General features: G+C 46.7%; 1 protein-coding gene across 1 annotated transcript in view; it reads left to right on the plus strand.

Annotated features, from left to right (window-relative positions):
- Positions 1 to 26,089, plus strand: part of ZPLD1 (zona pellucida like domain containing 1) — a 395,074-nt gene that overhangs the window by 211,075 nt on the left and 157,910 nt on the right. Inside the window, exon 9 of the mRNA XM_069636318.1 lies at positions 25,882 to 26,050. Within this exon, the coding sequence (XP_069492419.1) occupies positions 25,882 to 26,050 (169 nt within the window). The remainder of the gene's footprint in view (positions 1 to 25,881; positions 26,051 to 26,089) is intronic.

The following is a 26,089-nucleotide window of genomic DNA, read 5'->3' on the forward strand; positions in this document are numbered from 1 at the left end:
TTGCCTAACACACCCTGGGTTGCCAAAGCGGTAACACAGGGTGCTAAAAAAAAAGGATTTTCCTTCATTCAATGGTAAACCACACGCATCCCGTTGAATGAAGGAAATTCCTTTACAAAGATGGCTGCCATGGAAAAGGGATGACGGGGCTCCATACAGAGCCCCTTTTCCCTTTCCATGACGGCCAGCTGGAGCCAGGAAGAAGGAGCACTCGCCGCTGCAGCTGAAATAAGATGACTGGGGTGTCAGAAGATTTTAACAAAAAAAACAAGAGGCTTGGAGGGTGAGGGGAAGATGGTGTACCTGGCCAACACAGTCAATGTGACCAGTGTTTGTGTCACTTTTTGGCCAGGGTGTGCGAGTAGGCAGCCGTCAACAGCTACCTAGAGTAGATGGGTGAGGATGGTCATTAGCATGGCTAATGAGGTATCTGATACACTGAGGCAGTGCAATATATGTGGGGTATATCAGTGGGGTTGCAAGTTTGCCTTTCCCTCAGACATTCATTGCTCATCATAAGATGTATGTTGGACTTCCTAGAAAATACTTCAGTTCTGCTTTGTTGTCATGTGTCAATGACTAATGGTTCCATTAAGGGGGTTAGTGTTGTACTGCACCTGTGTGTGTGTATTTGCTGGTATGCATTCTCCCCTGTCGTTGCTGTGTATATCCTCACATGATAACAAGAGGAAGTGAGGGATTCATCAGAGTAATGGGATTACTGGTAAGTAAACAGGACACTCACCAGTTATCCACACTACTCCTACACTAACTCCTCATCATCATAGTACTCATGCCAAGAAGCATAGCAACCATTGGAACATTGTACTATCACATATTTGCACTGCTTTACATTTTTATCCCACCTACCATTCACTACAGACGCACTGGCCAATCAATGGACTCTTTGAGAAAAGGGCACTGTTGGAAGAAGTGCCCAAATACATTAAGTACAGAGACAAGAAACAGGGATGCGGAGGCCATAGCAACCCCCACAACTACCCCTCAAGCCCCAACCAAAGACAGACTGCGAATGGGCCTATCATGCAAGTGTTCAACATATAAACATCAGATATGCCAGAAGGAGGCTCTGGTAAGTCTGAGTTACCCCAACATACAGCACCCACATCTCAAACCTGCCAAATGACAGTAGTCATTTTAGTAGTGTCTGTGCAGCACCTGGTACATAAGCAACATTGTTTACACTGAAAGAATGGCATATTGGGCCAGTAGTCAATGAGCCACTAGAGGTCCACTCATGCTAAATTCACAATTGCAAGCAGTTCCCAGGCATTAGTGTTGAGGTGAAGGTGCCATGACCGAGAGACCTTTGGATGCTTGCCCGCTAAGTGACGATTGCTGCAGGTGGAAGGGCCAGGAATACATATGCTTGGAGGATGGTCCCCGTGGACAATGTCTCCATCACCCAACATAGCCAGTCACTTGTGCAATTATTCACTGATTTGTATGTGGACCTCCAACATCCACAACATGATAACACATCTCATTAGAATACTCTGTTGGCCACTGTATGTGCATTTTGTGGACACACTCCATACAATGAGTCATGACCGCAACAGTAATCTGTGTGTTGCTCTCTTTGGCAATGGTGGCAAAGCATAATTGAACATTATACTGATCACTTAACTGGGTGTAGCACACACTTACCTAAGGTGCCTCAGTTGAAGAGGAGGAGGCCTTCATTGTAGCAGCCAATGGATGTGCCAGGCTTCAGGGTGCGTTGGCACACAGGTGCATGGTTGTCCACATTGACAGGAACACAGTGGAACATTGATGTGATCTGCAACTTGCAGTAATGGTATTTTTACTAAAATCGCCCCATGACAGGAGGACGTTATTAAGGACAACCATGACGGCCACCACTTGAAAGTCATTGAATGTTCTCTATGCCCGTTTGTTACTTTAGCAATTGATTCCGACGATTGTGGTGGTATGACACATGTGAAAGTAAATTTGCACATATTGCAACACTTATAGTGTTATTCAACATCCATAACAGAGTGTTTCAAGGGTGTACATGAGGATACTGCAAATGTCTCCCATCAGGACATGTGTTAGGTAGGACCAATGACATGTCCATGAATGTGTCTATGAGCAGCACCTTCAAAAAAGAGTACAGATGGCGTGTCTGGGCTGCAGTGACAGAGAGGTGCATTAACACCAATGCAGGGAGTACACCTGATGTGTGCAGAGCTGGACATCTGGATTTGCAAAGTCATGTCCCAAAGATGAATACACAAGTACAATACTTCAATTTGTCACCACTACCCTTAGGATGGGTGCCAGAAGGATGAAGAGTGAGAAAAGGAAAATCAAGGGGCATGCACAGGTGGGTGTGACACAGTGCACCTCACCTACAACCACATCCACCATCTGTTCTCCAGTGCAATGGCATTTGTCTCCCATAATGGTAGATACTTCTCACTCATGTTGCCCATAGCAATATACCAGGAAATACATAAATAGCAGTATGCACCCATTGTCAAGCACAATTCCCTCATCCCAGCAAAACACTGCACATCTTCCTTCTTAACTGTGGTCGACTGCCATATTCATGTTTCCCATGACCCACTGAAAGGCCTTATGAAGATCATTGTATACATTTTGCAGTCCTTTGCGGCTTTGGTTTCCTAAAATTGGCGATTTCTTACTGTGCAGTAGTAAATAATTTCTTTGTTACCTGGATGCTGCACCTGTTGGAGTGTATATTGGGGCTGCTGCAATATTAAACAAACAATTCTTTTTAACTGCACACTTCCTTGGAGTGCGCTTCCGGTATTCCTTTTCTGAACTTTTAAATCGTACAAAAATACATCTTTGGATGGTTATGCACATCTTTGTTTATTATTTCCTTTCAAACATAAACTTTCTTCTTCAAATAACCATATCCTTTTTGTCTCTCAACACGTGTTTCTCCACGTTTAACGCACGTGCTTCATCGGGAGATTTTTCAATTTTTTCAAACTTCATAGTTAGATGTACCCGCTCACTAGCTAGTGTGAAACCACTAGTTTAGTTTATAAATGTGTACTGTGCACCAGTTGCCTGAGAGCAAATAACAAACATATGGACAAAACATAACTGATGCGACCACCCATCAGAAACAACGGAACTGTTTGCAGATACACATTGGCCCTAATTCATGGAATGATTTGTGCAGAAAATAGGGGGCATGATTGCGAGATTGCGCGCAATTGACAGTTTGTGTATTCATGGAACACAATGCGTGGCTTTACCACGGACTTGCAAGGAATCTGCACCGGTCCAACACGTTGCTGCGACTCCACAAACACCTTGCACATGACTCATAGCAAAGGGGCATTGTGTTCTGCGCAGTCAACTAAAAAGGGGTCAGAACATGTGGAATGGGGAACAATAAGCGAAAATATGGGCGTAACGTGGGATGTCCCAAAGTAAAATCCTTGCAATGCCCATACGCCTGCTAAAAACCCATATTCATGTAATTGAAAAGGGCTCGCCGGCGCGCTGTAAAATACGTGCAAATCCTGAAACACGTACGCCACGTGATAGCTGGCTGATACGTCAACGCACACAAAAACAAATGCATAAAAAGGCAGCGCGATAAACAAACGCGCGTATACAGCTACGATGAATGTACCATTTGTTGCTGCAGTGATCGTGGGACGCCGCAGTAGGAGGAGGATGGCCAGGGCCCAGATTTTTCTACCTAGGACCAGCCTTTTTGGGATGCCTGATGACCAGGTCCATGGCAGGTGTAAGTTTCCACCTCATATAATATCAGACCTGGTCACGGAGTGGGAGGATGACCTTACATCAACCACCCTGCGCTCCCAAGCACTGAGCCTCTTGGAAAAGGTGCTCAATGTCATGCTTTTTTTGACCACTTGGTCATTTCAGCAGACAACTGCCATAGTTGGGGGTATTTTACAGCCCACGCAGTCACGATGCCTACACCAGGTGTTGCCAATCATGACGGCACGCCCCTCAGCCCGCGGGCTCATCTACATGCCCCGAACACCTGCAGAAAGGCAGGCCGGGGTCCAGAAGTTTTATGGGGTGGCGCACTTTCCTAGATGGCTTGATGCCATTGTTTGCACCCATGTGGCTCTACGTCCACCTAGGGCGACAGAGCACAAATATCGCAATTGCAAGCAATGGCATTCCATCAAACTGCAAGTTGTATGTGATGCCAAGAGTATCATTACTTCTGTATATGCAAACTATCCAGGGTCCACCCATGATAGTTTCATATTCAGAATGTCACCCGTACACAGGGCCCTGGAAGCTGGGAGGCATGGCAACACATGGCTCATTGGTGAGTACAAATGCCTGTGCACATGCATGCATGTAACACCCACACAAATACACACCAATGACAAACATCTTCACCTCTACAGGGGACAGTGCCTACCCTCTGAGCACCTACATGATGATGCCAATATGGAACCCTGCCACATCACCCCAGGTAAAATACAACAACGCTCATATTGCAACTCGGGGCATAGTGGAGCGCACATTTGGAGTGCTCAAGTCACGTTTCCGCTCCCTTGACCACTCTGGTGGGGAGCTGCTATATGCACCACCACTAGTGTGCAGGATCATTGTGGCAGCATGTGTCCTGCACAATGTTGCAACAAGGCATGGCATATTGGTGGACATGGTGGTGCCCCCACACCCGTAACCACATGCACGCCGCTTGTGCATGGTAGGTCAAAGGACACATGGCGAGGCTGCCCGTAACCAGCTTGTGGCTACATTTTTCACCTAAAATCCAACCCCTGCTGAGTTCACACAGCCCTGGCACATTCCAGGTGCCATTCAATGAGGACAAAGGGCCAATCATCCGTGCCCACCAAACCTCCCTGAGAATGTGTCCTTAGAAGTGCTACATTGTGTGCATCCCTTAGAACTAATAACAATTTCATTTTGGGTTTCCAAAAGAAACACATAGATGAGGGACTATGCCACTACCACCATGCCAAACTAGGCATCCAATCGCCTGTGTGCCACATACACCGTTGCATAAATATTTTTTTTAAATGTATTTGCATTTATAAAGCGCACAACAGGCCTTGGCCATCGCAGCTCTGTTACAGAAGGCTTACTTAGTTACATAATTGCTTGTCAAAACATACATGTTGCCTAGCCCCATGTTGCAGGGTGGCAGCAGCATAGACATGCAGGAAGTCGTTTCAGGCGGCTGAGGCTAGGAGGAGAGGGAAGAGGGGTGGGGAAGGACAACAAGAGGGGGCACACACAACATCACATGTGACCAGGGGGTGTGGGGGGCAAATGGGGTGAGGGACACACACACAGCCATCACAGGGGGTAACAGCCATCACAGGGGGTAAGGGGGTGAGGGGCACACAATCAGCCATCACGGGGAGCACGGGGGTTGAGGGGCACACACACAGCCATCATGGGGGACAAGGGAGGTGAGAGGCACACACACAGCCATCACGGGGGCAAGGGGGGTGAGGGGCACACACACAGCCAGCACAGGGGAAACAGGGGTGAGGGGAACACACACAGCCATCACAGGGGCATGGGTGGTGAGGGGCATATACAGCCATCATGGGGGACAAGCGGGTGAGGGGGACACACACAGCCATCACAGGGGACAAGGGGGTGAGGGTCACACACACAGCCATCACAGGGGGCAAGGGGGGTGAGGGACATACACACAGCCATCACAGGGTGAGGGGCACACACCAGGCCATCACGGGGGTAAGTGGGGTGAGGAGCACACTCACAGCGATCACAGTAGGCAAGGAGGGTGAGGGGCACACACACAGCCATCACGGGGGACAAAGGGGGTGAGGGGCACACACACAGTACCCCGTTCCCATGCAAACACCACCAAAGTGTCAGCAAATGCCATGCACTCACATGTCCGTGGAACTCACCTGCCTTGCATACGATGTACCCCATCGGGAGACGCTCTAACTACATGGAATGAAATGCAGAGTAACAGCACAAAATACATGCACATACATGATCACAGTTGACACCAGAAAGAAAATATGCATACAACACAGAGTTCAGGAACAACACAGGGTGAATGGCCATTGACATTGATATGTACAGGAGTACAGTGTACCACACCAGAGAGAGAGGGAGAGAGAGTGACACAGAGAGTGAATAACAAGGAAATGACAGATCAAGGAGTCTATGACCTTGTTTACTGATGTACAAGCAAAGGACATATAAGAGAACAGACACATGCAGCAAAGATGACCAACAATGAAGCATGCACAACATTCAAGACAGTGCAAATGCTTACCAAACGACTATGTCTGAATGTTGTCAATCCCACTTGACATTCACCAGTAAGTGTGTTTCCTAATTTGTTAAAGGAACGACATTGTCTGGTGGAGGGCATGTGGAGTGTGGACTTCGAATGGTGCAGGATGTCCCAGCCGGGTCAGTAGTCACCACCACGTCACGGATTACTGGAACAACATGGCCGAACATATTAAAACACACATTTTGCAGCATAATTGACACAGCACACATGTGTCATGGAAAAACAAAGCTATGATTACCTGCACATGCCACCCGGTGCACCCCCATGCAAACATGCTAGATGAGTTCACTAGGCATGGCTGCACGTACACAACTTCATATGTATAGTCCATAAGGAGTTAATGGCACACCTCAAGGGCAATCAATGCAAATAAAAACAAAGACCACAACCAGGAAAGGGCAAAACAAAATATGACATGCCAACATCTGGCTGAGGTGGGAAAGAAAACAAATACCTATCTTGGACCGGGGAGAGGGGGTTGACCCAGGAGGGGGAGGGGGCAGGGTGCACGTCAACACCCACATGTGTGGAAGTTGAAAAAACAGTTCCCTCCATGTAGTGGTAAGGGAGGTTGACCACGCATGACCCTGGCCTGGTCCTCCATGGCAGCGGCCAGAGTGGGACCCAGATGAATGCATCAGGAACATGAAGCCGTGGAGGTCCGCATGCAAACCTCATGGGATGCACAGAGTTCCTCCAAGATGGTATGAGTCAACAGTTCCATCTGCTGTTGGCACTGTGTACTGCAGGCTGCCTCTCGCACTTCCATTGAAGCTCTGAGGGCCAGTAATTCTCGCCTTAGGGCTGCCCTGTGGACCCGACCCTTTGTAAGCAGGGATGCCTGCAGAGACCTCAGGTCGGCCCCTCGGCTCCTGTTGCTGGACTCTATGTGCAGCCTGTGTGAGCGGCATGTGGACCTCATTGCCTGCAGCTGGTGCTCCACCTGTGTTTGCCAGGAGAACATGGAATTGGACACCCTATCCATGCCCTGAGCCAACATCTCATAGGAAGCACCCTGTTGCTGTGCAACACACAACATTGACTTCTCCCACACTGTCTCCCCAGCCGCGACACGTCCACCACGTGTGCATGCCCCATTGCTGCCGGACCCAAAGGAGCGTAACCCTTGATGTGAAGCCACTGTCTGTGGCTGCAGGACTGCATCCCTCCCTTGGTCATCCGTCCAAGGACCGGAAGACAATAAAGTGGAGCATGGCCTTGCAGCCATAACCACCACAGACGGATGTGGCAACACTGACTGGCCCTGTGAGGGGACGTTACCCCCTGTAGATGCACAGCTACATCAGAACCATCTTTTGATGCACTCACCTCCGACAGCATAGAGGAATGGAGATCTGGTTCACCACCAGAGCCACTGGTATCATTGGAGATGGTCTCATACTGATTAATGCCCCAGATGGACTGTAGCACCAGTGGATTCTCATGGGCACCACAACAAGTCACCCACTGGTGCTCTGTTGGGGCTCAGCTTTCCGTTCCTCCTCTACTCCCTCCCCTGATTCTGGTGGCTCATCACCTGCACATAGACACATAAAGACATGAATAATCATGTTAATTGCATCTCCTACATGCATTGTCAACACAATGCTGTCCTGCAACACATTTACATGTATGTTAACATGCCATTATTTGCATTCATACACTATGTACAAAAATCCCTGAAATCATGGCGTCTGCAGACTTGCCACCACATCCCATGTCCATGACCATGTAAGCACTGCAGACATTGCCAACAGGCATGTGTGGTGTCCCAGATGTGTGATGTGAAGAGAGTGATGACATGTGCTGGGAGATAGGAAGAGGGGACAGTGACACACAAGAGGGACAGGGTCATGCACCCATTGGGGGTGTGTTGAGTGTGGCAGGTCAACATGGATAACTCCAGACAAATTTCTTACAAGGGGGTCAGTGCCATTGCTGAGACAGGGATTTACACAGTGTAGTAAAATGCTATGTCACTCATGGCACAATGTCATGCCCACTGCCAGTGTTCTTGGAAGGTATGGGTAGCATGAAGCACCTATGGAGATGTGTGGGTGGAATTTGGACTACATGCAGTTCATGATGTGTAGCACATGCTTCATAGACAAGCACATGACTGGCATAGCTGAGTTAATGACATCACTGATGTACATAGCCAGATGCCACGTTGTGTTGGCATGCCGGGAATATCTTTCAATATCTGATGGTTGTGGATGACTACTGTCCCAAAGCCATGTACAACCGATGTGCAACACATGGGTTCTATGCACTCTGCAGTACACTAAGCACGGGTCAGTACACCATGACATGGTTCACCCATGTCAGTCATACAAATGCAGGCAGAAGAACTACACAATCATACACATTTATTTAATCTACATACACATAATCAGGATGCACAGGCTTCATCACTCACCGGACGTTTCCTTGTAATTTTCCAGGCATCCCACGCCTTGAAACTGATCCACATGAATAAACTCGCTCATGGCCTCTTCATGGGGCGTGAGAACCTGCTCCTGAGGTGACCCACCTCGAGTCACCAGAGCAGAAGCGAGGTTGGCAGCCAGCTTCCCTTTGGTTCGGCGGTGGAGGTCATTCCACCACTTCATTATCTCATGAGCAGTGCGCCTCTCATTCCCCAAGGCATTGATCTGATCCGTGACTCGCTGCCAGTAGACCATATGCCGAGCAGGAGTATGTGTGCTCTCTGGCTGCGTGCACATGTCACGGTAGTGTTCGCGCACATAGTCCAGGATGATGTTGAGTTCTTCTTTATTGAAACTCCTCTTCCACGACATGGCAGTCTCCTTTGCCGTGCTTTGGGATTGAGCCTTTCCCTGTTCTGCACGCTTTTGCCTCTAGGAAGGTGGTGCAGACCCTGTGTGGCTGTGACCACGGAGGGCAGTAGGGACTGGACCAGAAGTGGCCTGGGACATGCCATCACCCACTGATGGTCCCTTAACCTGGGAGCTGGAGCCAGGTGCTTTGACTGTACGTCCCTTCCCCTGGGACGCAGGGACAGCATCTGCCCCTGTGCCCCTGTATACCTGGGTGGTGACTACTACAGAGGTCGCTGCAGATCCCTGAGCCTGGGTGGTGGGGACAGGGTTTTTGCCTGAACGTCCCTTCACCTTGGAGGCAGAGAGAGCATCTGCCCCTGCGTCTCTGTGTATCTGGGGGGGGGACCACAACAGATACTGCTGTGGCTCCCTGACCCTGGTTGGTGGGGACATCAGCATCACCTGCAGCTGCCTGACTGTGGTTGGCGGGGACATCAGCATCACCTGCAGCCCACTGATCCAGTTGGGGCGGTGCACAGCTCTCGCTGCACGTCCCCAACCCTGGCCACCTCGGCCACCTCTGTCAGCTTTTCCTCTTGGGGACTTGACAACCATGGTACAGATGCCTGCATGGTGGGGACTGGGGTGTCCCATGTGGAGGGGGCTGCCTGCAGGGTGGCGTTATGGATGATGGGGCTGGGCTGGTGGTGTGCCATGTGGAGGGGGCTGCCTGCAGGGTGGCATCACAGGTGATGGGGGCTGGGGTGTCCCATGTGGAGGGGGCTGCCTGCAGGGTGGCATCACAGGTGATGGGGCTGGGGTGTCCCATGTGGAGGGGGCTGCCTGCAGGCTGGCATCACGGGTGATGGGGCTGGACTGGGGGTGTCTCATGTGGAGGGGGCTGCCTGCAGGGTGGCATCACGGGTGACGGGGGCTGGGAGTGTCCCATGTGGAGGGGGTTGCTTGCAGGGTGGCATCACAGGTGATGGGGATGGGGGTGTCCCATGTGGCGGGGGCTGGCTGCAGGGTGGTGTCACAGGTGATGGGGGCTGGGCTGGGGGTGTCCCATGTGTAGGGGGCTGCCTGCAAGGTTGGGTGACGCGTGATGGAGGCTGAGGTGTCCCATGTGGAGGGGGCTGCCTGCAGGGGGCGTCAATGGCGATGGGGGTTGGGAGTGTCCCATGTGGAGGGGGTTGCTTGCAGGGTGGCATCACAGGTGATGGGGGCTGGGGTGTCCCATGTGATGGAGGCTGGCTGCAGGGTGGTGTCACAGGTGATGGGGGCTGGGGGTGTCCCATGTGGAGGGGGCTGCCTGCAAGGTGGGGTGACGCATGATGGAGCCTGAGGTGTCCCATGTGGAGGGGGCTGCCTGCAGGGTGGCGTCATCGGTGATGGGGGCTAGGCTGGGGGTGTCCCAGGGTGACCTCCATATCCCCATTGCAGACTCTCACTTGTCTGTCATCCAGAAAGGTTTTAACCCATGCTGCAGCTTCACATTACAAGTTTGTGACACTTTGCAATCTGTCGATCAAAAGGGGAAGATTGACCAAGTCGAATGTAGCTGATAAATCAAATAGCATGAGTATGAGTATGAGCATGAGTCTTTAGTCAATATACTGAAGAATGGAGGATTTTAAGTCTAATAGTGCTGAATCTGTTCCATGACCTGGTCTAAATCCAGTATAAACATTGGTCAGTCTAACTTGCCCTCCAACCATGCCAACCTGGTCCCCCTGTGGTGGCTTATCCCTAGATGTCAGTGATATGCTGCTTATCTAGGGTGAGTGAACAGAGAGAGATCATCCTGAATTGCACGCTGCAACACATACACTGATTGGAAGGTCACCTGGACTACTCACAAGTCCAATTTTGAAGAGGCAAAACCCGCCGAGGGGGCTGAGGTACTACTTGGGGCTGCATATTGGGGTGCAGTCTCTGTCTTCTACCCAGCAGTTCTGTCTGCAAATATTGGCACCATGGGCCCTGAAGAAAGTGGTTGCACTCCTTTACACCACTGAAACTGGCCGGCCAATGTGTTTCCTTGGGGTAGTCCCACTTATCTAGGGATCCCCTCTCTTTGAGCACCTGTGTGCACGAAACTCCGCACACGGCTCTTTGAGTTTTGAGTTTTGCTTTTATTAATTTTTATCTCAATTGAGTTCAAGAAACAGGGAAATTAAAGCAATCATATCTCCTGTTTGATCTCCATCACTCTGGGGCACAGCGCGAAGTGTCCTGATAGTGTTTTTAGCTTTGCTGTTTGCTGTCCAATATAGTGGTAGGGCAAACCTCTCTCTGTCCCCACACCCTAGATAAGCGGCACATCAATCATGGTTGGAGGGCAAGTTAGGTTGTACAAGATGACATGACAGACCAACGTTTAGGTTACCATACCTGTACAGTCCTTGTGTATATGTTAGGGTCTAGGTACAGGTTACTCACCCATCCATAGTCCTTTAGTCATTTAGTGTGTTTACTTAACCCAGACAGAAATGTATGTAAAATGTCATTCTTGGATCTTAAAATCAGCGGGAAGGGCATAAAATACCTGGGAATAAGGATAACCCAAAAGATAGAGCAGCTTTATGGGGAGAATTACCCGCAACTCCTAGCAGACATACGTAGAGACCTAGAAAGATGGAATCCACTACTAATCTCCTGGTGGGGCAGAATACAATCGGTCAAGATGACCATTCTCCCAAAGATTCTATATTACTTTCGGGCTCTCCCGGTGGGCGTCCCCCACACCTTCTTTAAAACGTTATCTAAGGCTATTTCCTCTTTTATATGGCGAGGAAAGACCCCGAGAATTGCTAGGGCTACCCTCACAGCTCCAACCAGGGAGGGGGGGATGGCGCTCCCCGACTTCAAGAAGTGTTACCAGGCGGCGCAATTAAAGGTCCTGCGGAAATGGATGTGGGAAGACCCACAGCCGATCTGGACGAAACAAGACTGGGCAGTGGCAAGGACACCTTTGGTGGAACTACTCTGGAAACAGAAACAACATAGACACCCTAACCTGGGCATAAGCGAAATAATGAGGACCACATTGGAGGCATGGGTCTCCCAAACACGGATAGGCATAATGACCACGGTGCTAGGCCCCTTAACACCCATCTCCCGAAATCCCCAATTCCCACCAGGTATGGAACATGGGGCATATGAAAACTGGGAAGAAGCGGGAATAACGAAAATAGAGGAAATGTTTATAGACAATGAAATAAGGTCACATGACTCATGCTACTCAACTGCATGACGCCCCCGACGAGATAAATACAGATATGAGCAACTTAAACACTGGCTGAAATCCACGGGTATTACTAAAGCGGCAACGAGGAACCTCACTCCATTTGAGACCTATGTTATCTCCAACACGGGGGTGAAAAAGTGGGTATCGACACTTTATTCATTCATAAACTCACAAGAGGAGGAAACAAAGTGGTCGTACATGATCAGATGGGACAGAACGCTGGGGGAGGAACCTACAAAAACCCAATGGGATGACCTATGGAAACTAATCCCCAAGATGACGCGCTCTGCACAGAGTAGAGAAATGTGGACCAAAATAGTTGTTCAATGGCACTACACTCCAGAAAGACTGCAAACTATGTTTCCCAAAACGTCAAACAAATGCTGGAGAGGATGTGAGGAGGTGGGATCATGGAGGCACATATGGTGGGATTGGAAAGGGATAAAACCATTCTGGGAAGAAGTAAAGGGAGAGATGGGAAAGATGTTTCCGGATGTGGCGCTGTTGGGAGAAGGGGTTTGGCTATGCGGAATAAGAGACCTTACAGCAAAAACAGTGGAGAGGCTTCATGGGACTCCTCATAGCTGCATGGTCAACCATCGCCCAGAATTGGAAAAATAAAGAAACCCCACTGACTTTCACATGGTTACAAAAGGTATGGGCCCAAATAACGAGGGAAAAAGTCACCCACACGATACAGGGCACGAGAGACAAGTTCGCAAAGGAATGGAAAGGGATCCTTGAATATCTTCAGTCGGACTTTATGGAACAATGTTGTCCCTACAACATTAAAGTATCGGATATTTTCAATGCATAAAAGCCCCCCGGAAAGTTGGACATAAGTGCCCGTGGGGAGGGGGGAGGGAGGAGAAGGAGGGGGGTTGCAGTTTGTTTTTGTTGATGTATTGGCATGGAAAACTAATAAATACAAGTTTTAAAAAAAAAATGTCATTCTTAGCCAGATGATCTAAAATCTGCTCAGACGCCAAGGATTTTTAGCAAGAATGGTGTGTTCGTAATGGGTCTGTAGTTGCTGGCTAACAAAGGGTCCAGTTTAGGTTTTTTAAGGAGGGAAATAATCCATGCACTAGACCTGCTGACCTATTGGAGATTAGTTTGTGCCATCTTGGAAGGAAAATCTTTTATCTAGTGTAACCACTATTGCAGCAGGCACGCCATGCTCTATATATATTTTTTCTGAGTCAAAAGCTCCAAAGATGTCAGGTGCAGGGAATTGAGTTGGCCACATAATATAGAATGCGGTATGGACGGGGGGCTTAACATATCATCTTTAAGTGCATCATTTGTAGTCAAAGGGCACCATGTTGTGGTGACTGACTATGACTATTAAAGCAATAGAACCTGGGGGGGGTGGTAGAATTGTAAAATGTGAAGAAAAGGATAATCAGAACTTTGAGGACTTCAGGTCCCACAATGCCCTAAATACTGGGGTGAGGAAAGGGGAGTCAGGGGCACTAAAGTGCAAGATACAGTCTAGTGGTTGTGATGACCCATACCTGAGTGGGAATTTTAGAATGTCTAAGGCCCCCTCAGGTGCAGGCAATTTGAACCAGAAAGTGGAGTCGCAGAAATGACCTGTCGCAGTTGCAGCAGCAGAGGAAGAAAGAACACAGAGCCACTGCTACCTGTGTTGCAAATGTTGGTCCTGGGAGGGCCTCCAAGATTGAAGAATCTAATTGCAGAGGTTGTGCAGCGAGAAGCGGCAATGCAGCAAGCTTTCCCCCTGGAGAGAGAGGCTCTCCGGTTTGCATGCAGTGTCCCGGTGACTGGCGTGCATCGGTGGACACTAGGAGCGATGAAAGCTCCTTTCCTGTCCGGCATGGGCCGCAGGTAATCAGAAGCAGCTTGCCATGCAGGAGGCAGTGGAGAAAACAGAACGAGCTGGAGCAGCGGATCGAACTGACGTGTATGCAAAACCAGTGAGTTGGGTAATCCCGGTACATTCCGTAATCGACTGCTGGCTACTGATAGTAATTGTTAATACAGAACTAGAATAAGGAAGTTACATTGGCATAATAAGAACTTCGTAGAAAGACCAGAAAGGAAAGGTTACAATCAATGCTATCAGAAACACCAACATTGCCACAGTAAGGAGGGGGCAACATTGCAGCAAGCAACTTATAAACACCATTGCCAAAGTAAAGAGGGGGGCAATACTGAAGCAAGCTAACCATAACCAAGATTCCCAAAGTAAAGAGAGGGCAGTACCTCACAAAGCATGTAAATCTCAGTGACAAAATAACAAGAGAACATTATTACAGAGATATTGTAACCAATATTGCCAGAGAAAGGAAAACCATTATTGCCAGAGAGAGGAAGAGGCAATATTTAAGCAAGACATCAAGAAGCACTGCCCAAGTCAAAGAGGCGCGAGTGCAACAAAGAAACATTTTCAGCAGTTATTTAATGTGAAAGTGGGAAAACAACAGTGGCTGGAGAGAGGCCCCCCTGACAGAGTGTGTCAAGGAGAAGAGGGGCATAGCCTGCATTGTGAGTGGCCAATACAACAGTGGAACAAACAGCAGCAATGTGTAACATGTTTTCCTAAAAGAAGTTGTGAATTTTGAAGTTGATGAAAGTCAAAGACTTTTACAAAAGTTCTGAAGTAAACTTTTCCACCAAGTACTTTTAGTAGTGTTAGGAATTTTTATCCTGGCATGTGAGTGAACCAGTAAGTGGTCGTGGTAGTCCTGGCAGGTTAGTGGACCAGGAAGAAATCTCCAAAGTACTGCATTGTGGTTACAGATTGAGAAGAAGAAGAAGTGGCAAGACCACTATAGCGTTTCAAGAAGTGTTGTGGAATCATCCTAACAAAACTTTGTTGTTGATACAGAAGAATTGTGAATGTTGTTTTTTTCTTAAGAAGCAGAATTTGTTATGTACTCTTTGCTTTAAGTGGAGAGATAAAGACTTGTCATCTAGTTGAACTGTTGGTTAAAATTCAAGTGAAAAACTTTTGGAGCACAAAGAACTTTATGATTAGAACTCGGCTAAAACAGAACTTTCTTATTTGAACTTTTTATTGAAAATCTTGCTATGAATCTGGGGAAGGGGATCCAACTCAGGTTACAAGGATACACAGTTATTAGGTTTATGTTTATCATAACTGTTTATATATATGAATTGCTGTGTATTCCCGTTATGAGTTTAATGTATCCAGGACAGATATCTTTTGTTAGAGTGTTTCCTTTATTTTATTTTGATAGGCAGGGAAATCCTCTTTAAGTTAGAGATAGTGAGGCGTTTGTCCAACCCTTTTGAGTAAATAAAATGGCATCTTGTGAAAAACCTTTATCAAGTTGTCCGCTCCACATTTCTGACCCCTCAGTCTGGACTGCCCCTTTGGGGGTGGGGCAATGCCTGATTTGCATATGGTCTTTCCCATTTCTGTAATGGCTTGGCAGGCAAAGAATGATGGTTTTAGAGGGTTGTCCAGAGCAATTGCCAGAGGTTTATGATTAATTCTAAACCTTCCGGCCATCACCTCTTTGTTTTGCATTGTCACACCAAGTGGTACGGGTATGCCTAAACGTGGGTCCCATGCCTACTGGCCCTAGAGACCCAAGCCACTCCTCACTGATGGTGCCCTATGAGGCTGAAACATGTCTGGGGATCTGTGTGGTCTAGTGCAGAAGGGATATGACCTAGCGGTTCAAGCTGGACGGCCCCCTTGGGGGTGGGACAATGCCTGATTTGCATATGGTCTTTCCCATTTCTGTAATGGCTTGGCAGGCAAGGACTGAGCGTCCGGAGGGTTGCCCAGAGCAACTGCAAGAGGTTAAAGATTAAGTCTAAACCTTTTAGCCATCACCTCCTTGTTTTGCATTGTCAGCACCCAGACCTTGCTTGTGCTACTTGACTACTCAGCCAGTAGGTATATGTGTCTGTTATAATTGTTGCAGAGTGCCAATGTGCCACCATGCCACATTGACAACACCCAGTCAGTGGTAGACATATTCTCTTGCTCCCTTTGTGCCATCTCATCCATGATATTGTAACATTGCACTTGTGATTTCTCTTTGAGTACGTAGCAGAAGCATGAATCCAGGCCTGTAGGACCTGGACATTAAGTGCTCAGTTGGCCTTCTACAGGATCCAGAGCTGAAGTGGTGTTGCACAATGGTGACCAACACAATACACATCCACAGTTGCTCCCGCCCTCAATGTCCGCACATGCCTTCATCTGGCTCCAGATCCCCATGTCGTTTCAGTGCTTCTTGATATTTTTGACAGTCTGAACTGCCTCCCCCTCTGCATTGATGGCAGTCATGATATCATCCCAGATCCATCAAAGGCAGAGGACCCAATTTGCTTATCAGCATCAAAGCAGGAACTCATAATGGCTTAGAACTTGGCAACCATGGATGCCAACTTCAGTGGTTGAGAGGTGGACAGCCCTCAGCCTCACCACCTTGGTGGTTCTGGATGATGTAGCAGACATTGCGGAGGTGAGGCCAGTGGGGTGAGAGTAGTACTGAGTGTACAGGTTCAGAGGAGCTGCAATGTTACTATGAAAGTGTGTTTGTCATGATAAGGAGGTGGTCACAGGGAGTATACAGAGATATGCTGCACAGGTCCACAGCAGGAGGTGACAGGCTGTAGTGGAAAAACAGACACTCCAAGACAGTGCAAGTGACCACCAACCAGGGACAGACTACCATGCAGCAGGAGTTATCAGACAGAGAAGGCAAAAAGGTTGTAAGGAGGTAACACATACTTGAAGGCATTTGTTTTCTTTCCTTGACTGGACAGTGCTGTTGCAGCACAACATTGTTATGTATTGTCAACACTGTCCTCAGAATATTGCACATAAGCATGTGTTGAAAGTGTTGTCAGTGCGCTTGTTTGGCCCCCTTCTGGCCTTATGGTTTGCCTCGCTGCTCTTGACACTTTGAGGAAATGGTGTTCCGGGGGTGGGGGGCTTACTGATAAAGTGGGAAAGCTAGGTTCAGTGACTCTGTTGTTGATGTGTGCATGTCAGATTACCTGATTCCTATTTGAAAATGTGATATATAGTTATTTTCGTTGAAACTTGGATGTATGTTAGCCATTAGGAGAAGGTGAAGAACTGATAGTGTTCGTTAGTTTGGGTCTGGTTGGATGCTTATGTGGGAGTGATTGACTGGAAGTCTTAAGCTATGTCCTGGTTCATTTTGTGTTCGTGTGCTAATGGATCATCGTGAGGCTGTTCTCGATGCAGGTGTATATGTGGATAGTGGAAGGAGGTGGGAGATCTTAGAAGGGAGCTGGTCAGTCAGGGGAATAGGGAGTGGATTTTACAATGCAAAATTGATTCACAACCCTGGACCCTTGCCCCTGGCCTCTTGCAGGCAGGTACCATTGTTGGAGTTGCTCACATTGCCAATGGCTATCCATCTCTTGATTTCTCTCTCTCTGTAGTCAATATATTATATCTACTGTCTGAGTGAACAGGCATATTCTAGTTGTCAGGTGAGGGGGGGGGGGCAATATGGAAACTGCAATTAATTGGCATGGGCTGCAGGCTAAGGGGTATGAGAGGCAAGTTCCAATGGTTCTGAGAACGTGTTACTCTAAATGTGTGGCCACAATTACCTATTTTTCTGTTCTGAGTAGCTTGGTTTGCAAGGCGAGGGACACCTCAGACGTCAATGAGACATTTTTAGGTGGTGCATCCATGCTGGGAATTGTGGCTCTCAAGAATAGGGAGCCTCTTTGGCAGGGCAAGAAGGATTTTGTCAGGCGTTCATAAAGCAGAGAGAGCAGGGCCTGAATCCCTTCTCATTCCTCATAGCAGTCTCCCCTGCAGTCTCCCAGAAGCCTCGACAGTCTTAGGCCTCTGGCCAACGACATTCCACAGAACCAATTCTCACCATGTTCCGAGGAGTCTCCAGGGCTTGTGAATCAGAGTGATGTTGCAAGCCTGCAGGGGGGTCATCATAAGGAAAGGCGAAGCAGTGGACATGCAAGTGGGCTGTGGGGTCTTCAAAATTGCTGCAATTGCTGCAAGGGGGTGCAAATGGAGGGCGAAGATGAGGAGTATTCTGGCAGTGACAGGAAGTGTGTTTTGGCAGGGGCGACGGACCAGGTAGACAGCCCACAGATAATGACATTTGGAAATGTTCTGTTTCTCATGCTCACTGCTAGGTAAGTGTATCTGACCAATGTTCTGAGAAAACATTGCCACACCATTGACAAAACAGCTATGGTTTGTTGATGAAGATATTATGAGTTGCCATTCCCTAGGGAGTGAGGGGATGTGAGGGATTGGCATAAGCATAAGGTGTGAGGACCTCCACACAGGGGGTCTTCTGCAGCAGGAAGGTTTTACCTCAGCCATTCAGTGCTACTTGCTGAACCAAAGAGAGGAAGGAGCAGAAAGGCTGCCTTTTCACAGGTCGGTAGGAAGTCATAGGAGGAACATCTGTCAATGGTGTATTGGATTCCCAAATCAGGCTGTACATTTGACCACATGTGGCAGTAATGTTGATGCTCTGTCTATGTAGTACATATAATGTTTGTGGGTAGTGATGTTGTGTGGATGTGTTATGATTTGCATGTGTGTGTTGGTGTCTAGTTGCACCACATTGATGGAGATGGGCTTACAGTGTTTCTTTTCTGCTATGGCTCACACACTCATTGCCCCTCCAAGCATTCTCGGGTGTTAATTATGGAAAAACAAGACGTGTCCTCTTTCATCATTGAAGCCATCAATGGTGTTGGTTTGTAATGTGCCCACAGCACATAATGTAGTTTATGTGAAGAAGCTTAGCACCACATGGTTACGGATGTCCTGTCCCCGCACCCTTTTCCCAGCTAGGGGTAGGAGTGGGGCCTGTGAAATAAGGTGCAACCCCTCCTGCACCTCCACAGGTATAACACAGGTGATGGCAGTGTTATGCAGGACACAACATGCCAATATGATTTTGCATAAGATTGGTGATGTATTTAGCCATTCTCCACCTGAGTGGTCACGGGAGCGGCAGCGTGACTTGAGCACTCCGATTGCACGCTCCACTATGCCCCTAGTGGCAATGTGCGCTGCATTGTAGCAGGCCTCACCTGGGTTGACAGGATTCCTGATGGGTGTCAAGTGGAATGGTGATAGTGAGCAGGCACTGTCCCCTGCAAATGGTACACATAATGTATTTGTGGTGTGTGTTAGATACATGTTTTACATGTGGCTATTTGTGCCTGTGTTTGGATGTGCATGATGGTTGATAATGAGAATGATCTGTTATTTATATAGAGCGTTCACCAACGTGCTTTACATAGAACATATTTACATACAAAATCTCTCAACTGAAGTTGGTACTCCTTCATCAACCTCGGAAGGATGAAAGGCTGAGCTGGCCTTGCGAAATTCGAACCTGTGACCTGCAGCTCACAAACAGATTGCAGCAGCAGGGTTCTATATTGAAGGCAGATGTAGCAATTTAGCTCCTGCTTCTGGACTCGGAGAGCTTGGTTAGCTTGACATTAACAGCTACCAGGAGCTACTTTTGTCTCCAAGGGCCAACTGCTGCCTACCAAACATATAAATGTGACATTAACTTTGAGTATTTGAGAATGTTAATAAAGAACAATTAGAACAGAACTCATAATTTAAACACAATAGTTCATACAAAATAGACAAAAAGTAAAAGGAGCATCTCTGGTAGGTCCTAGTTCCCCAGTGGTAGCTCTTTCCTACAGGGTGATGTCGGCACCCAGGAGCTGGTTTTAGCTCCTGCTCATCAAATCTCAAATTCGAACCCTGCGAGCAGTATGGGCTCAACCCACTGAGCTATCTCACTGGATACTCACCAATGAGCCACATGTTGCCAAAGGTTGCAGATGCCAGAGCCTGATGGCTATAGGAATGGCGTAGGATGTAGCTGCTATGCGTGCATCCAGGGAAATTGGCATTTACATGCAATAAATAGCATTTAGTATTGCAGATGACCTGCACATTGATGAATGCCAATGTGTCCTATTGAGGTAGATGTGCTCTGTCCCTCTGGAGGCATGCAACAAATCATGGGTGTAGTCAATGACTCTGAGGACGTGTGGGAACTGTGCAACAGCATAGAACTCCTGGGCCAAAGTGGTACTGCATTTGAGCACATGGTGGGTGATGCCACTCTCCGACATGTGGGGTGAATAGTATGTGGCATAAAACTCATCCTAAAAATGGTGGTGCATTTGTGGAATATCCCAGGCGCCCTCCTCTTTACTTGCAATAGCACAAATGTGAGCAATGCGTGATCGGCCATTCTCGCCAGTCTGGAGTGCAATTGTGCAGCTATTTTATAGTTTGCACCTGCTCAGGGTTGGCAGTACATTTCTGGCCCTTTTCTGTTAGCATGACACCGCTATCTATTCTGTGAATTTGGTGAGGCTTGCGCTTGGATGGTTGTGTTTGTGGTTTTGCACAGTATTAGGAAAGATTTCATTTTATATGTAATTGTCCCTCCTGTTGTACACCCCCAAACTTTTTGCTTCTGGTTAAACACCTTAGTCTGACTTTGCCAGGGGAGCACAGCCTTCTGCTGCACTCCTCTGGCCTTTTGCTCACTTTTTATGGGGAAACTGACATGCTCTTAAGGCAGTCAGTGCTTAGTCCCTTAGTCCTTTTCCAATGTTGCAACTTTCCTGCAACATGTAACAAGTGCCCAATGTACCTTACAGTACTGTGCACTTGGGTCTCATAATCAATTACAAAGACCCTAGATACTCTCATAGGACTTTTTGGGAGATGGGTAGATGTGTCATGGACAGGGCTGGTGGCAGTTTATCATTTCATATAATTCTAACCCTTTCCTGCTATTTTAACTGCGTTAACCACGTTTGGCACAAATAGGTGGCCTTGCTCCAAAATGGCCATGCAACAAGGTTCTTTGTCCTGTCCTTTGGCCATCTTGCCCCTGTACCTTCCCCAGGTCGAGCCAACCCGGGTCAGTCCTTATTTGGTCATGCAGTTTCCCACAAAACGCCAATCTTTTGCGGGCTTCTTCATGCCATGTGTGTGTGCCTGCGGGATGTGAGCTGGGGTGTCTGTCCCCAATACACATCCTGGGTGCCATAGAGTCTGGAGTGTTGTGAATATCTGGGACCAGCATGGTCCATGATTGGTCCACGTATAGAGTGTGTGTTTGTGAGCAGATCTCCCATTTGGTCCTCTCCGTTTTGGCACAAAGGGAACTTTGGATAAGAGGAGGCTGAAAACACCCATACCATGTTGATCTCTGGAGTTCTCACTGAACGAAGGATAGGATGGATCTAAGTATCGTGAAACTAAGAAGCCGAGTCGAGGAACCGCTGGTGAATCGCCGGAAGGTTTGGCACCCTGAGCCCACTGTCGTCCCGTGGGACCTCTCTGCATCTTGTCGTCCTAGAAGGTCTGCAAAGATGCTTCGACCCATTAGAATAGTGGGACCAACTATTCCAGGAACCTTCAACAAAACCTGCTAAGCCTTCTCGGAAGTGTCCCTGGGCCACCCATGCTAAACTGTATCATCACTTTAACTACGACAGCGGTTTTGTTTGAATCTTTTGCACCTCTCGAGAACGTACTCTTAAACATTCTACTATCTGCGAAATGTTCAGAACCTTTCTAGGTATGATCGGACTGAAACGAGCCCTTGATATTTACCCTCTCTTTCAAGAGGACATTCTTAATATATTTAACTTGACTCTAAAGTCAAGGATTTTCTCATGTAATAGGAAAAAATCATTAATTAAACCATTGCTTAAGAAGCCCACATTAGACCTTAATGAACCGGGTAATTATCATTGAAGCTCACAACTACCCCTCCTCACCAAACAACTGGAGAGAGTGATAATGTCTCAAATACAATCATACAGTAAAAGTTCAGGAATCTTAGATAGGAACCAATTCGTCTTCCGCCCATTATGAAGTACCGAATATATTATAACCTCAATTTTAGATCAGTCAAGAGATAAAATGGATAATAATCAATCAGGTGCCCTAATACTATTGGACCCGTCATTCACATTCAACACTGTGGACCAAGCTACTCTCCTTTCCAGGCTCTTTAACTGTGGTTTTACAGGTAGAGACCTTAAATGGATACATTCTTTCTTTACAGATCAATATAATGGGATAGGCTTCCTTCCAATCACGATTTTCGCCTGTAACATGTGGAGTACCATAGCGTTCGGGACTATCGCCTATGCTATTTAATATCTACATCAATACTTTCATGGAGATCCTACATCAACATTGCTTAACCTTTTTAATTTCGCTAATGATACTCACATTTTAATAGATCTTGTTCAGATAGCGAAACCTCAACTTTTACAAGGTAACACATGCCTATTGGTAATCAAGGAATGAACGAACAGACATTTTTTGAAGATTAATCCTGATAAGATAGAGATAATGCTGATCAACCAGACTCCTAGCCCTCAAACGCTCACTTTCTAGCCAGAATGTTTTGGTAAATGCCCTGAGCCTAAACAAGAGCTATTTGAACCTAGGCGTCATTCTAGATCAGTGCCTTAAAGTAAAAAGTAAAATCAGCGCACTGCCCAAATCTTGCTTCTACCTGAGCAAGAAATGAAGACACAGACTTTCATTTCTCTCCAAGTAACTGTCATGAATTGTTTAGTAATTTCTCGACTGTATTTTAATAACAGTATATACCTAGGCCTACCAGAACTTCTATACTTCAACGTCTTCAAAGAATCCAGAATGCAGCTGTTAGAATCTTATTGAAGTTGAAGAAACAAGACCACATTTCCCCGACTCTGAGTACTTTACACTGGCTCCCGATGAGGAAACTTATCATCTTCAAAAGTATGTGTATCATTTTCAAAAGTCTTTGCTGGCCCAATTCTACACCTTTTTCCAACAAACTCAAACCACGTCATCAGGCAAAATCATGAATTATCCCGTAACAAAACCACGCTGCTAACTTTCAGGAAACACCTGAAAACGTTCCTTTTGAATCAGAACTGGTGCTGTGATCCAACCGTTGATCCTCTCTGCATTATCATAATGTTACTGCCAAGATACCTTTGGGTGGAAGTTGGGCTTTACTTAAACTCTCATAACATCACATAACAATAACATTGTACCATTTCATCATGTACATGAAACCTTATGTAATGCTATTATGACAGGTATAGATAAACATACATTTTCACCACATATTGATGTTTGTATTCTTTTCGGGTTAAAGGTGTGATTTTTCCTATTTGATTAAAACAGCAAGACACCTCATGGAAATGCTGGATGCTCTTTTCGATACCAGAAACACAAAGCATTGTAGTCAGCCATACCCAAAAGCCACTTTTGGCAGCATTCGAAATTGAGTGTGAAAGGTATGAGTGGTCGGAGAGTCAACGAGGCGTTAAATATAATTAATCTGCCTTGCCTTCTTTCTTATCTATACAATAGGCAGTGAAAATTGCTCCAAACAAACATTCTGAATCATAAACCTTTTTTAGGTATACCAGAAATTATGTGACCATTTTGTGGACATAATTTGCAATGGACATGTTAATTGTAGCTGTTTATTACTCAAGGATCACCAGCAGTGTCACAATTCTCACATATGAGGTTTAGTCCGACATACTACAGAACTAATAACCTTGTACCAGCATAATCTTTATTCGATGCTGAATAATTGAAAACATTTAAATGCACCCCAGGTCCATGATAAACACATCCTTAGTGCCCATGTCTGTCTTTCCAAAGAGGTTTGGTACCAGCAGACCCAGATGAACCACATCCAAATGTTCAGCATTGGGACCTTTCACAGATTATCTCCTTGAGTCGAACTTTGGGGCAGGCAGCTTTTGATACCTTTTCTGGTTCAGGTGATGAAAATGTCAATGTTTGCCAGACCAGAGTTATTGTCTTGCATCTCCTTTCCTAAAGAAATTGGCAATTTAATTGGGATCTGCCTACTAATTGGGATCGTGCTCTCCTTCGGTGGTGCTGGTATTTTGTGCTACCCCGGAATCGTGGTAACCACTGCCTGTTTGATGAAAACTTGAAACTCGGCCCTTGATTTGAGAAGGCCTGGGGACTAATATGTGGTTACCCTCCTCTCAATGTGGGTGAGTGTCTGTCACTCTCCTCCATTACGTCCCTCGATTACTGGAGTGATGGTGTCTCATAAACCTCTGAATAATGTTTTGAAATTCCGGAGTTAATAGTTTTCGATTGCCGTCTCTGCCCGTGTGTTCAGATGAACACTCTCAGCCATGCCTTGTGAGTTATGTGTCTTTGGAGTAGGATCTAGATCGAGATGCGGAAGCGTGGCAACACTTTCTGCAGCACAATTACCATTGTATTCCATCTTGTTTCTGTGAGCAGTCCCATTCCTGAACGTAAATAGTATGTTGTTAGGTGCCCATAGTCGGTTTTACACTTACCTGTTCTCTTTGTTTCAACATGTCTTTCCTCCTCCGCGTCACTCTCATGTTGTCAAGAAGGCAACCAGAACTTTTTTCGTGTCAAGAGAAATTGATCAGAACTAATGTCTCATTCGCACTGCTGTGTCACGGTACTGGAGTGGGCTTTCGGTCCTGTTAGGTGTGGAGAAAAGCCTGAAAAATTCAGTTTGCTGGACACCACTATACAAGTCAGAGGTGGAGCCAGAGTAACAATGAAGTCCTGCAACTTGGTTGAAAAAAAATTGTTCTGTCAGAGGTCGGATTAAAAACCTCTGGAACATCCCCCAATCCTGCTGCCTCTACCCATCCCCGCTTCTCTGCTACACCTGCATTTTACTTGTAATCCCTGGGTGCATCCCCTTTGTACAGTACTACGTTGATTCACCGCTAGATTTGCGCTTTATAAAGCCCTTACATAGATACATGCATGCATTGGAATGAGGGCTGTGGCTCACTGTAATTGATATTGATATTGACATAGCCAATTGACGTACATAATTGAGTCACATCTTCCTATGTTCTAAAGTTCCTGCATTTGAGCACTCTTTATAAACATGTTGCTTAGTAGGTCTTGAGCACTTAGAATTCAACGACAATACACATATGTCAATAAGTGCTCAATTATTCATCACAAAAGCAAGACAGAGCGGCGACCTTTCCACTTTGAGGAGTGCTTACAAGTTTGTCAAAGATTCTTCAAGGACACGGATAGGTTTGTCCCCAGGTAAATCCAGCAATTACAAAGATGCAGTACGACCAGCAGATGTATCCCCTGAAAACGGATACCCCCATGTGCTCGTTTCTTTATTATGTAACTGTAATTCATAACATTGCACTTATATGAAGCTAGATTTGAAACATTGTTCTGGATAAACATTCTGTTTGTTTTTCTAAAATCCCGAATGAGCTTATTTAACAAATGCATTGTGTTTTTATGAATGCCACTCTTACATAGTCGTGTATTTATGTGAGCATATATTAAGTTATGCTAATCCCATGACAGATAAGCATGTGCATGTATTTGATTTGACGTTACACTTACATATAAAACGTCCAAGTTAAAAATCCAAAGTACAACCTCTCATTTTAGATATTGCCTTATTTACTATATTGTATTTTTTTCCCCGCAGATGCACAAAGGACCCAAATACTCTAATCTATCTGAATGGGGATAGTCAAACTGCCAGATTTTCCTTTCTAGCTTTCCGGTTCATTGAGCAAGCTATGTTGCCAATGTCTTCATATTACCTGCATTGTATCACCCGCCTGTGTTTGACATCTTCCTGCCCAGGCTTCAAGGTACAGTACATCAGTACATGTGGAAAGTGTAATAAATAT

This window comes from Ambystoma mexicanum, chromosome 7p (genome assembly GCF_040938575.1).
Source record: "Ambystoma mexicanum isolate Mex_15411 chromosome 7p, UKY_AmexF1_1, whole genome shotgun sequence".
Taxonomy (NCBI): Eukaryota; Metazoa; Chordata; class Amphibia; order Caudata; family Ambystomatidae; genus Ambystoma; species Ambystoma mexicanum.